The sequence below is a fragment of the Macaca thibetana genome, chromosome 14, assembly GCF_024542745.1.
Source record: "Macaca thibetana thibetana isolate TM-01 chromosome 14, ASM2454274v1, whole genome shotgun sequence".
Lineage (NCBI taxonomy): Eukaryota > Metazoa > Chordata > Mammalia > Primates > Cercopithecidae > Macaca > Macaca thibetana.
This window is the reverse complement of record NC_065591.1, coordinates 16,890,899-16,904,560: the sequence shown is the minus strand read 5'-3', so window position 1 is coordinate 16,904,560 and position 13,662 is coordinate 16,890,899. Positions and strand designations below refer to the sequence as shown.

Below are 13,662 nucleotides of genomic sequence, written 5' to 3'. Positions count from 1 at the left end.
AACCATTTTCAGTTTATCCTTGTATATCATAAAATAATATTTTCTGTGTAACCTATGACATGAAAAATTATGCCAAATAACTGCTCTGAAGAAACTCAAGCACGTTCACATCAGAATAGATGTTCCAAAAATATTTAGTTTCATATTGCTTATAAGAAAAAATGGAAACAGCCTAAATAGACTTAAAATAAATAAGATGTGTTATGATCATTCAATCTGATTCCACTAGTACAGAAATCACTCTTAATGGTTCCGTTACACAAGATTCCACTACACACAGAGGGACTTACTGTGAATTTTGTGTCCTATTTGTTTTAATTCACGCATACACTTATATATACAGAACACATCTTTGACCAAATATTTTCTGATGAAAGCATACTCACATCAGTGGACATATTGGGTAAGAAAATGGTATTTGCTTGTCCAAATTTTGGAAAATTATACCTTACCTTTTTATATTTTGGTAATGATAAGAAATAATTCCAGGAAAGAAGCAGGTATTATACCATTTATATGTAATGAAATTTAGAATTAGAAGTTTATTTACATAATGTTTGCATTCTGACTTATGTCTATTTCTGTCTCTTTACATGCATATGTATAAAAACATATATTTGCATATGTATAAACATACATATACATGCATGTATAGATGACCATGTACATATGCATGTATATATATTTGGTTGCCCACTGTGATTGACACATCTGAAATCAGCTACAGGCTCAGCTCTGAGCATGTGGGTGTAGTTTTACAGGAATAATGGATATTGCAACTAACTTTGTAAGCAAATCAATCCATGGAAATTGTAACTCGGAACGTACTTAAATTGCTTTTTGCCAAGGAAAATACACTTTAGCACTTAATGGCTGAAGGCAGTTTATTTCTCACCATTCTCTGGATTTAATGGGTGGTTCTTCTTCCAGTCTCACTGGGGCTCACTCACATTGCTGAACTTACCTGGGGACTGGTATGGATCTAACGCTTCCAAGATGACATCACTTACTTATTAGGTGACGTGGTACTGGCCTTTGGCTGTGGCGCCTCAGTATTTTCCCAAAGAGTTTCTCAACTGCTTATAGGTTACAATGGTTTTATTATGTGGTGTTCTCAGAGCAGCATTTGAAGAAAATGAAAGAAACTGCAAGACGTTTTGATGCCTCAACTCAGAATGCTCACACCACTCCTGCAATATTTTCTTGGTCAAACAAGTCACAATTCCAACCTAATGAATCAATCACCGTGTTCTCTAGTGGAAGCATGACACACTTGGGAGATAAGACTCTAAACCCTTAGAGCTCATGACTCCACTTATGGGAAGCAAAGATTTAGCGTGATGGGTAGAAGAACTATTTGTATTTGTATTTTGGACCCAAAAGTTCTGGATCTCACAAATTTTTGGAGAAAGAGCAATGTATGTTGGTTGTAGATTTCAAACACATAATATATTCAGGAAGCTATTACCCCATTCTTCTAAGGTATTGCCAAAGAACATGCCCCATAACTAAGTTTCAAAGGTGTTCCTCATGTTCCAAGCACCCTTTTTGAATTTGTAAATACTAGAACATTTTTCTTTAACTGTTGCTTTTCAGGGCCACTCTAGGGTAGGATTATAGTGCTGCAGTTATTGATTTTTGTGTGGGCCAGCATATCATGGGGAATCATCTGAAAATGAGGCTCCTATGCTTCCTTCCACATTCAAGTTGCCATAGGGAATGCCCCATGAGACACAAATTCAGGCTGAACAAGAAGTAATATGGCAAGGGTATGGGCCATGGACATCTGTACCACTTGATTATGAAATTTACTTGTGTTTTCAGGTATAGGAGTGCTATTGGCTGCTGTGTATGTATATGCAGGATATATACAGGATAGACTATATGCCATTCACAAATGACAGCTGCACACCTCATGGTACTTGGTCGCTATTGTCAATCATTCAGTCTCTAATAGCAGTCCATTAAAAAGTCAGAAACTGACTCTCAAATGAATAGTACTCAACTGCAGAGTAAGATATTGCTTTTCTTTAAACTCCTAAAGATCTGACATGCAATTCACTATAAAGGCCTATCTAAAGTTCTGAACAACCCTACCTGATAAATATATTTCAAGGATAATAATATGTACTGTGTCACACAGGACAATAGCACAACAGTTTGCTTGCTTACTGAGTTTGTTGTAAGTTTTCTCTTGTTTTGGGATCCACTCCAAATGGACAACTTTTGGGTCATTCTGTAAGTAAGTTGAGTAACTTGGTCAAAATCCAAGAGGTACACTGAATTTTGGAACAGATGAGGTAGTATTTAAAGTTTTATTGTAATTTTAATTATGTGCAATTATGTGCAAAGCCTGATAGTTAACTTCATGCTGCATTTTTTTTTTTCTGCGTAACTTCAAGGAAATTCCAGTCACTAAATGTGACACAAGAGACTTGGCATTTGGCTTAATTGCCTGTTTTGATGCTCGTAAAGAGTAAGTTGTTAGTGATTCTCCAGAGTTTGAGTCCCTAGGGCTATAAAGTTAGATGAAAGAGTCTTGGTGCCTCAAGTATGCTCAGTCTGAAGAGACAGGAGGGTGGCAGCCTGTTTCTTTGTATGTAGCAGATAAGTTTATCCAGGTTTTCTATGAAACTGAAAATAGGGTCTTCCTGATAGGTAACTGGTGCCTTTGACTTTTTATTTATTTATTTATTTATTTTTTGAGACGGAGTCTCGCTCTGTCGCCCAGGCTGGAGTGCAGTGGCCGGATCTCAGCTCACTGCAAGCTCCGCCTCCCGGGTTTACGCCATTCTCCTGCCTCAGCCTCCGGAGTAGCTGGGACTACAGGCGCCCGCCACTTCGCCCGGCTAGTTTTTTTTTTTTGTATTTTTAGTAGAGACGGGGTTTCACCGTGTTAGCCAGGATGGTCTCGATCTCCTGACCTCGTGATCCGCCCGTCTCGGCCTCCCAAAGTGCTGGGATTACAGGCTTGAGCCACCGCGCCCGGCCGACTTTTTAAATGTTAAATCACTGTGTAATTCAATTCTGAGCCCAATAATATTTAAAAATGAGGTCAACACTGATGGAAATATTTAGCCTCATATCCATTGACAATTATCTCATGATGAATAGTGTAAACTTGCTACTTGGAAATGGATTTTATCCATATTTCCTTTATATTCATCTTAAATTAGTATATAAAGTTTTATAAGATTGAAAACTAGTCAGGCTTAAGGGAACTTTTGCCTGATAAATCTTGAGACTCTTATAAGATACTTGTTAAGAGTAAGATACTTATGCAATACTTGAGCTATAGCAGATGCAGACCCTTAAGTCATAAACCCCGATAAAATGCCCATTCCACCAAGAGCTCAAAAGTAGGCCATTGTCCTTATCAACTCCTCAGCAACTAAGATATTCAATGAAAAAAGTAGCCTTTATAGAATAAAAGTTGGTAAAAAGTGGAATTAGTGTGCTCTTTTTCTAGATTTCTACAACATTTTCCTTTATCCTTAGAATAGAAACATATTCTAAATATTTTAATCAATTTGTCTGTATAAACAAATACAGTAGCAATGTATGCTGTTGTTTGAGGTAAAGATTTTACATTTTTCCACAGAATCTTTATTAGTTTATATATTTATGTGTAAACATTTTCTGTAAGTTATGTGCATGTCATGCTACTAGCTAATGTGTGGATGTGTATACTACTGTATACATATACACACACATACATTCTTATATATATTCATATATATAAGAAAGTGTAATAAAAATGGAAAGACACTCCAAAGACTTGGCTTGGTTTGTTATAGACATAGCAGCTGCCTGCATGAGGCATGCTCTTCTTGGACAAAACTAGGACCAATAACTGTTTCTTCTTATTTTTTTCTTTTGATCAAAGAAAGTCATGACATAATTATCATTCACCCCATATTTTGCTTTGACAGGAACAACTCTCTTCAACCCTTCCACTAAAAGGAATTATGATGATGGTTTTAAGGAATCTGAGCATGGAGACCACCTTTGCCCTCTTAGGTTTCACAGATTACCCAAAGCTTCAGATTCCTCTCTTCCTTGTGTTTCTGCTGATATATGTTATCACCGTGGTAGGAAAACTTGGGATGATCGTAATCATCAAGATTAACCCCAAACTTCATACTCCTATGTACTTTTTCCTTAGTCACCTCTCTTTTGTTGATTTTTGTTACTCTTCCATTGTCACTCCCAAGCTGCTTGAGACCTTGGTAATGGCAGATAAAAGCATCTTCTTCTTTAACTGCATGATGCAGTACTTCCTGTCCTGCACTGCTGTGGTGACAGAGTCTTTCTTGCTGGCAGTGATGGCCTATGACCGCTTTGTGGCCATCTGCAATCCTCTCCTTTATACAGTGGCCATGTCACAGAGGCTCTGTGCCCTGCTGGTGGCTGGGTCATATCTCTGGGGCATGTTTGGTCCCTTGGTACTCCTTTGTTATGCTCTCCGGCTAAACTTCTCTGGACCTAATGTAATCAACCACTTTTTTTGTGAATATACTGCTCTCATTGCTGTCTCTAGCTCTGATACACTCATCCCCCACCTCCTGCTTTTCGGCTTCGCCACCTTCAATGAGGTGTGTACGCTACTGATCATCCTCACTTCCTATGTTTTCATTTTTGTGACTGTACTAAAAATCCATTCTGCTAGTGGGCGCCACAAAGCCTTCTCCACCTGTGCCTCCCACCTGACTGCTATCACCATCTTCCACGGGACCATCCTTTCCCTTTACTGTGTACCCAACTCCAAAAACTCTCAGCAAACAGTCAAAGTGGCCTCTGTATTTTACACAGTTGTCAATCCCATGCTGAACCCTCTGATCTGCAGCCTAAGGAATAAAGATGTGAAGGATGCTTTCTGGAAATTAATACACACACAAGTTCCATTTCACTGAACTAGTCTCAAAAGTTGTTTTCAATCCAAACGAACAAACCAAACAGAGACTAAAATGTTTCTAAAGCCTAGAGCATATATTTGTATGAGATTTTTACGGAATCGTGAAATGTGAATTGATATAGCATTCCCAGTATTATCAGGTTCAAAAATCTCTGCAAGTTGTATCTAGTCCAGTTTATACAAAATGAATGAAAATAAACATTTTATCTGAAAACACTGAGAAACCATATTTCAAAATTATTTCTAACCTTTAGATGAATGACTAAATAAACACAAATATTTGGTAATAAATACTCTACAAATTCAAGCAACATTCTCCAAATTTTCTCTAAAAAGAAACCCTTTCCCTGTAAACAAAAGTAGGGCTTCTTGAAGAAATGGCTAATTTGAAGTCTTGGGTGGAAAATAGTCAAGATGAGCCTGGGGCAGTTTAATGCTCCAGAAAGCTAGAATACTATCAGCAGCTAATCAGATTGTCTCAAAGAGGCATAGGAAGCAATTTGAAGTGGCTGATGCTGGTTTATGGTCAGAAAAATAATTTTAAACATAAAAATGACTATCAATTACAATTGATTTAAAGTCCTCATATATGCTTACATCTAGACACTAAGAAAGAAAAAAACTAAATAAACTATCGTTTAATATCAATGGTTATTAGGGTACCAATTCATGACTCTGAAAATAATTAATTAAATAATATATATATTTATTCTATTTTTCCTATACGAATTGTATTTCAACATCACCTACCAATTAATGAGGTGAATTTCAGAAGAAATAAAAGCATAAACAAGGACGAAATTAGACAATCACAGTTGTAGAACTCCACATTTTAAAAATGAATAAAGGTAATGATTTCAACGGACATAACAACTATTAGGCAAAAAGTTGTGGGTAATTTTAAGATGAAGTAATTAAGCTGACACAACCTGAATTCAGAGAACAGAATGTTCTTCACTAAAAGTTGGGAAGTTATCATCAACCAGTTACCATGTGCTTCTCAATGGACTGCAATGTACAGTAGTCAGAATAATCTATGAAGAACTTTCGCTTTTTTTTTTTGAGACAAAGTCTTGCTCTGTTGCCAGGCTGGAGTGCAGTGGCACAATCTCGGCTCACTGCAACTTCCGCCTCCCGGGTTCAAGAGATTCTCCAGCCTCAGCCTCCCAAGTAGCTGGGACTACAGGTATGTACCACCACATCTGGCTACTTTTTGTATTTTTAGTAGAGTGTAATCAACCACTTCTTTTGTGAGTATACTGCTCTCATCGCTGTGTCTAGCTCTGATATACTCATCCCCCATCTGCTGCTTTTCGGCTTCGCCACCTTCAATGAGGTGCGTACGCTACCGATCCTCTTCACTTCCTGTGCGTTCGTTTTTGTGACTTTACTAAAAATCCATTCTGCTAGTGGGTGCCACAAAGCCTTCTCCACCTGCGCCTCCCACCTGACCACTATCACCATCTTCCATGTTGGCCAGGATGGTCTCCATCTCCTGACCTCGTTATCTGCCCGCCTTGACCTCCCAAAGTGCTGGCATTACAGATGTGAGCCACCAAGCCCAGCCAGAATTTTTGTTTCATTAAAAAAACTGAATGAATGAACCTAAGCTAATAAATATTATTGATCTCAGCATTAAAAAGAATTAGTACAGAAATAAATAAAATGACACAAAATGAAGCACTAAGCAAAATACAGAGAGTGCTGAATTATTATTTTCCGTTGCAAAAAAATTACCTGACATACACGTACACACACACACACACACACATACACACACACACACACACAGGCTCTCACACAAAGACTGGTTATATAACAGAATAAACTGGCTGTAACAACCACATCTTGACTCTTGATCCAAACTAACTGGAAAAATACGTCGTTGAGACAATGGGGTAATTTAAACACGGATTGGGCATTTGATAATATTAAAAATATAATGATGATTTTGTTAGGTGCAGTTTTGGCATGAGTGTTTGGTTCAAATATTAAAAACAATCGAGGAATCAAAAACTACCTATCAGGTATTATGTTTTCTAGCTGGGCGACAAAATAACCTGTATGCCAAATTCCTGTGACACCAATTTGTCTTTAAACAAACTTGCACCTGTACCCCTGAATGTAAAGTAAACGTTAAAAAATCAAAACACTCTAATCAGAAGTTGATTGTTTGGCCTCTTGGCCTCCATTTTACTTTAGAATCACCATGCTCTGGAGGTACTGACGGTTCACCAGAGAGGAACCTGTGGCATCATTGGACAAAAATACTGCTTCAAGGTGTTCAAACCAGAAGTACAGAGGTCCACTAGATTTTCTGCTTGGTCAGGGACAGAGCTGGTTATCAGGTGGGATGTCAGTGGGTGGAGCAGCAGGACTTACAGTGGGAGCTGATTTCAATTTTTGCTCTAGGTCTGCTGTTTGTTCTTTAACTTTATTAAGATAAATTTTAAGACTAGTTGTATACTTTTCTGAGTTCTTCATTCTATCTGATCTTTCCATAAGTACTAACAGCCAAATTGTTTAAAATGAGAGTTCCCTAATCTTTTTAATATAGAAGTTTTTCTAATTCAAATATTTGCCTTTTTCCCATTGATAATTAGGATCTTTACTGGTGTGTATAGTCCAATGGTGACTTAATACAACAAGCCTTTTTATGGAAAGACCAGGAAATAACTTCCTAGGTTTAGAATAAACGTTTACTAGGGATGCAAGGGGTGTTTCTGGAGCGAGTGCAGAAAGTGCAGCCTCCATGATCCAAAAATTCACTCTCAGATCTCTAGTCACTCACTGAATGTGAGACACCTTCAGTATAGGCCTGATAATCTGTGACACTGGGCAGGCAACACTGAGATGGGAGTTTCCCAGCACAAATCCAGGGAACAAGGTTGAGATGAGAAAAACTGTGAGAGGTTGGCATGTTTGGACAAAGAAAGTGCTGCTTAAAATCATGTGCCTCCATTCCTCAGTCTTTTCAGATTGACCTGTACCTGTGTGTGCTACCTTATGGTTCCTCTCCTTAGGACAAATGACACAAAAAGGCAAAGACAAACGAAGACAATTTCTGAGATGAAAAGGATCAAGTAGAATTCAAGAGTATTCACAAGAACACCATTTATCCAATTCAAGACTATCCTGGCTAACATGGTGGAGACACAGCCAAACCATATCAATATGTATATATTATGCATATATTCATAATCAATAGCCAATGGCTTTTTTTTTGAGACAGAATTTCTCTTGCCACCCAGGCTGGAGTGCAGTGGTGCAAGCACAGCACATTGAAGCCTGGAACTCCTGTGCTCAAGTGATCTTCTCATCTCATCCTCCCAAGTAGCTGGGACTACAGATGCATGCTATCAAACCCGGTTAACTTTTTTAAAAAAATTTTTTGGTAGGGAAAGGGTTTCACCATGTTTCCCAGGCTTGTCTTGAACTCCTAAGATCAAGCAATCTGCTCACCTTCGTTTCCCAATGTTCTGGGATTGCAGTCACTAGTCATCACGCTTGGCCAAGGTTATACTGGCTAGAATACATGTCAACTGCCTTTCTTTTCCATGAAAAGAAATTTACAGACACAAAACAGAAACAAGTCATACAATGGGTTTGAAGTGCTTTGATTAAAGGCAACTTCAGGCCTCATGGATAGCAGCATTTCAAGTTTAGGCCTTGCATATTGGCTTTTATTTTTCTCATCAGAGTGATTCACATGGAAAGATGTGAATGGATTAGTGAAATCACTTGCTTTTAAAGAGTGAGAGAAAAGTGGTTGTGAGAATGCTGGGTACAAAAGGAGACCCAGTAGGGTCCTCCAATTCAGAGAATTCCCAGATCAATTTTGGAAAACACAGATAGATTGTAACTCATTATATCCATGGAATTATTCAAATGTTTGCTTTCTCTAGGGTCACACAGACTGTGACTTGAACACTTTGTTCAGGTTGACCTTCCTATATCTAGTCAGGAAGGAGGCAGAACTTGGGGAGGTCCATGAGAAATTCCCATTTAATGACCAACCAGCCTGGAAGAAGGAGTCACTCACACCAGTACCATTCTGGAACTCTGCTCTTCCTTACAGATGCACAGATGGCACGAACAAAAAGTCACGCCTGGCTACTCTTTACCAAGGAATCTGTGTGTGACTGTGGGCAAGTTACAAATGCTGTACCTCCATAACCTTATTTTTAAAGGGGAAATAACAACAGTACTGATGTCAATCATTTTCATGAAGAAAAAAATGTGTTCATAGTTATATATAGAATAGTACCTGGCACAGGGGAAGTACTTAGTAAATGTAACCAATTATTATTCTTAGTAAAAGAGATTCATTATCCCCACCCCTTTCTGGTATTTGGAGGATCTCTGGTGTGGTTTCAGACTCTGTGTTCTGTAGGACGGAGTTTTTGAGTATAATAAGATAGACGAAGTTTATAAGACCTATTCATATATTTCATAATGGCAATGTGAGTACTGACTCTCAGAGGCAATGCTTGGATGTGGCATACAGTGTTCTGCAATTCATCACAAACTCTGAATGTAATTGTGTTAGATTACAATAATATGCACCAAGTTGGATTTTTTCTCACCCCTTTTATATTCCATAATGATCAATAATTGTTGGAGTCCCAAGATACGATGGTTTCCTTGATATCTTGTCGATATCCCACAGAGATCAGTGATCGTTTTGGGAAGTTTATGAAATGTGGGCCCCAGGGACACACCCACACACAAACACACACACAAATATAAAGCACAGCATTTTCCATCATAGCGTCTTCAGAAATAGGGGAAGCGATGTCTGTCCAATAGGTTGGTTGGTTGAACTACATTGTGTAGTTTTTAGAATGAACATAAATTTTATTTTCTGGGAGCTGGAACCCTGACTTTTGTTCCTCATCGAGGTAATTTATTATAGTCATACATTGCTGAAGGAGGAAGTCTAAAGGAAGGAAATAGTATTATACAATTTTTAAAATCTGTATTTTATCCCTCTCTTAATCAGATAATGTTTTTTTAAATGCCATGGTTTGAGCACTGCTTGATGACAATATTTTTCTCATTGTGTATTAAGGGACAATTTGGTGGGAAGTGGAAACTATTTCATCTGCAATAGCAAATATAACAGCTATTAGTGTGAGATGAAAAGCAGTCTGAACAAATTGGGATGAACATTTGTTTTCTCTTTCCTTCCCTCTTTCCCTTCTATCACACTAACTCTGTCCATACAACCTAGTAAACACTGCATGGAGATTATCTCCAAAGTCACCTTGATGCTGAAGGTGGCAGCAAGAGGCAACAGGAACAGGACTGTTCATGGAGGGACATGGAGGGTCATGGACATGAGAACAACCTCTGAAGCAGAAAGAAGAGGAATTATTTTGTCTTTGTGAAAAGCATGTCGAAATGTCTCTCTGTGGCAGGGTTCTCAACTAAGGCATCATTGACATGTTGGTCCAGATAATGTTTTGTTTTGTGTGCTGTGGGCAGGGGCCTTCATGTGCTTTGTAGAGGGCATTGGAGAGTGTTCAACAGCATCCCCACTACATGTCAATAGCACTCCTTTCCTGTTGTAACAACCAAAAATGTCCCCAGACATTGACAAATATGTCATTGGGATCAAAGTCACTTTTGACAAAGAATCACTGCTCTGTGTGCAATTAACAGCTTGATTTTTTTTTCTTTAGATTTGAAAGCAGGAAAGGACTTTCAAAAGTGTGTATTAGTTTGGACTCAGGGAAGGATACACAACTCACCTCTCCTGGTCATTTTGAGAGAAAACCATATCATCAAAACAATTTTTAAAAATGTCAACCTGGCATTTAGTAATATGCACGCTGTATATCTTTGAAATCAGCTGAAGAATGGGAAAAATGTCTGGCTGTGTTGGTCTCTAGTCCAGATTTTTTTCTTCCAGGAGTGCTTGATTGGTGCCTCTACAATGATGTATGAATCTATCAAGGGTCAGGAAGAGAAAGAATGACAGGATTCTCACCCTCACTTTACGTTTGCTGTGTGTCAAAGGTCTGAAAAGTATGTGTCCCTAATTTAAAAAATTCCAACCTTTTTCCCCATTTCACTCCATAATAATGATACTTTGGGAGAAGTAAGACAAGTTAATAGATTTTTTAAAATAAATATTTATGTTCATGGATGTTGCAAGGATTAAGTATACGATTGTGTGTGTGGAATAAATATATATATTTATATTATACATTATCATAATATATAATATTTTTTCTCTACATTCTGGCTGTTTTTAACTATTTTATCCCTTTTCACAGTCATTTATTGATATCATTAAAATGATTTAAAGTTATCCTTTATATAACTGCATGCTTTTATATTATACACACTACAATTGTGATCATCTTCTCTTATTTGATATTTTATTTCTAAGTTTTAATATTACAAATAATACTGCAAAGCAGCAGTGGGAAGTTTTCCTAGTAATTTCCTGTGCACATCTTTGATCAGGTCTTCAAATAGATTGAAAGCAGTAAATTTATTTAAGACATAATTTTTTAAGACTGAGGAGTCATAGTTACAGTAAGTTGTCCTCAAGAGCACCAATTCCCTAAACCATGGCTGACACTGAAAAGTATAATTAACCAAATCACCATGCTAATTTTACAGAGAAAATACTAATACAGATTATAAAATGAGTTTCTTCATCTAAAATATATCAGTAAAATACAAATGCTTGACTGTTAACATCTTAAATAAGTGTATTTCTCATCATTGTAACAAAAAATTCAGGGAGAAGTGCCATAGATTCTAAATATTATTTTTTACCATCCCAATATTTGGAGTTGGCTAAGAAAATGGGATTTGAATTTGAAAGAGTAAGGAGGGTAATTAAATAGTAAGTTGACCTCATTCCCAATGATTCAGTGCAAAGCTGTCAATTGTGAAAGACTAATTAAAAGAACAATATAAATTCATACAAATGCTAATATTTTTGTTTGATCTTTGAACTCAACTAAGTTTATGCATTTGTGTTACACAATGTTGGACTTTTAAAAATTTCACAAAAAGTTTTATTCTTTGCTGATAAGATTAACTATCCAACTTTTTCTGATGTCTTTTTACAGGATACAGCCAAAACTAAAATTTAGACTATATAATGAAGAATAATTTTTAAGTTTCTTTTTCTTCCAATCTCATATAAGTTGGAGACATGGGCAAGGAAAACTGCACCGCTCTGGCTGAGTTCATTCTCCTCGGACTATCAGATGTCCCTGAGTTGAGAGTCGGCCTCTTCCTGCTGTTCCTTCTCATTTATGGAGTCACTTTGTTAGCCAACCTGGGCATGATTGCACTGATTCAGGTCCGCTCTCAGCTCCACACCCCCATGTACTTTTTCCTCAGCCACTTGTCCTTCGTAGATTTCTGCTACTCCTCAATAATTGTGCCAAAGATGTTGGCTAATATCTTCAGCAAGGACAAAACCATCTCCTTCCTGGGGTGCATGGTGCAATTCTACTTGTTTTGCACTTGTGGGGTCACTGAGGTCTTCCTGCTGGCTGTGATGGCCTATGACCGCTTTGTGGCCATCTGTAACCCCTTGCTGTACACGGTCACCATGTCTCAGAAGCTGCGTGTGGAGCTGGCATCTTGCTGCTACTTCTGTGGGACGGTGTGTTCTCTGATTCACTTGTGCTTAGCTCTGAGGATCCCCTTCTATAGATCTAATGTGATAAACCACTTCTTCTGTGATCTGCCTCCTCTCTTAAGTCTTGCTTGCTCTGATATCACTCTGAATGAGGCGCTGCTGTTCCTGGTGACCATTTTGAATGAGAGCGTTACCATCGTGATCATCCTGACCTCCTATCTGCTAATTCTTACCACCATCCTGAAGATGCGCTCTGCAGAGGGCCGGCATAAAGCTTTCTCCACCTGTGCTTCCCACCTCACCGCCATCACTGTCTTCCATGGCACAATCCTTTCCATTTATTGCAGGCCCAGTTCAGGCAACAGTGGAAATGCTGACAAAGTTGCCACTGTGTTCTACACTATCGTGATTCCTATGCTGAACCCTCTGATCTATAGCGTGAGAAATAAAGATGTGAAAGAAGCTCTCAGAAAAGTGATGAGTTCCAAAATTCACTCCTAGGGAAGATTTTATTAGCACAATTCAGGATTCCCAAGTAGTGGCAGGTGGGGGTTCATGGGAGGGGCACAGTGTTGGAGTAGAGAGAAGAAGGAGCTCAGTAGTTATGAGTGAGCCTTTTTTGATTCACTTATCTTTGTTTCTCTTACATTTAAGGTAATAGGATCGAACATATTTTAAAATTTGCAGCCAACTTTTGTAAAAATAAATTTGAGATGTTTTAAATGGATATGAGCCACAGCATTATTAAGATACAAACACTTAATTTTCTATAAAACCTTCACAAATCTAATGAAGAACTCAGAGGAGTTACATTTTATTTCAGTATCCATTATGGAAACTATGATTCTTTTACAAATAAAATTTCCATTATTTATAATGACGATTACACCATCGTCAAAGTTTGTACAGAATGAGAATTCCATATATCTATGAATATATATGTAGTTGTCATTGTTTGATTTTTTATGTTTCTTGTTTATTTTGTTTTATTCTTCATTATTTTGTTTCTGCTGTTGCAGTGTCCAATGTCATTGAAATTTTGGGTACTATGTCATTTGATAGATGACAAAAATAATAATTTCACAGGACTCTAGGGGCATTGCATTAAAGAACCTGGAATCACATAAAATGAGCT

At 37.7% G+C, this 13,662-nt stretch overlaps 2 protein-coding genes across 2 annotated transcripts; both read left to right on the top strand.

Moving 5' to 3' along the window:
* Window positions 1-3,968: 3,968 nt before the first annotated feature.
* Window positions 3,969-4,913, top strand: LOC126936138 (olfactory receptor 5D14). The gene has a single exon (XM_050758589.1). The coding sequence runs from the start codon at window positions 3,969-3,971 to the stop codon at window positions 4,911-4,913; it is 945 nt and encodes a 314-aa protein (XP_050614546.1).
* A 7,080-nt stretch (window positions 4,914-11,993) lies between these two features.
* LOC126936148 (olfactory receptor 5L1) lies at window positions 11,994-13,102 on the top strand. Its single transcript, XM_050758601.1, has one exon. The coding sequence runs from the start codon at window positions 12,093-12,095 to the stop codon at window positions 13,026-13,028; it is 936 nt and encodes a 311-aa protein (XP_050614558.1). The 5' UTR covers window positions 11,994-12,092; the 3' UTR covers window positions 13,029-13,102.
* The last annotated feature ends 560 nt before the right edge of the window (window positions 13,103-13,662 follow it).

What these genes read in the sequence shown, in the direction of transcription:
- LOC126936148 (XM_050758601.1), top strand. Translation starts at nt 12,093, where the DNA reads ATGGGCAAGGAAAACTGCACCGCTCTGGCTGAGTTCATTCTCCTCGGA.
- LOC126936138 (XM_050758589.1), top strand. Translation starts at nt 3,969, where the DNA reads ATGATGATGGTTTTAAGGAATCTGAGCATGGAGACCACCTTTGCCCTC.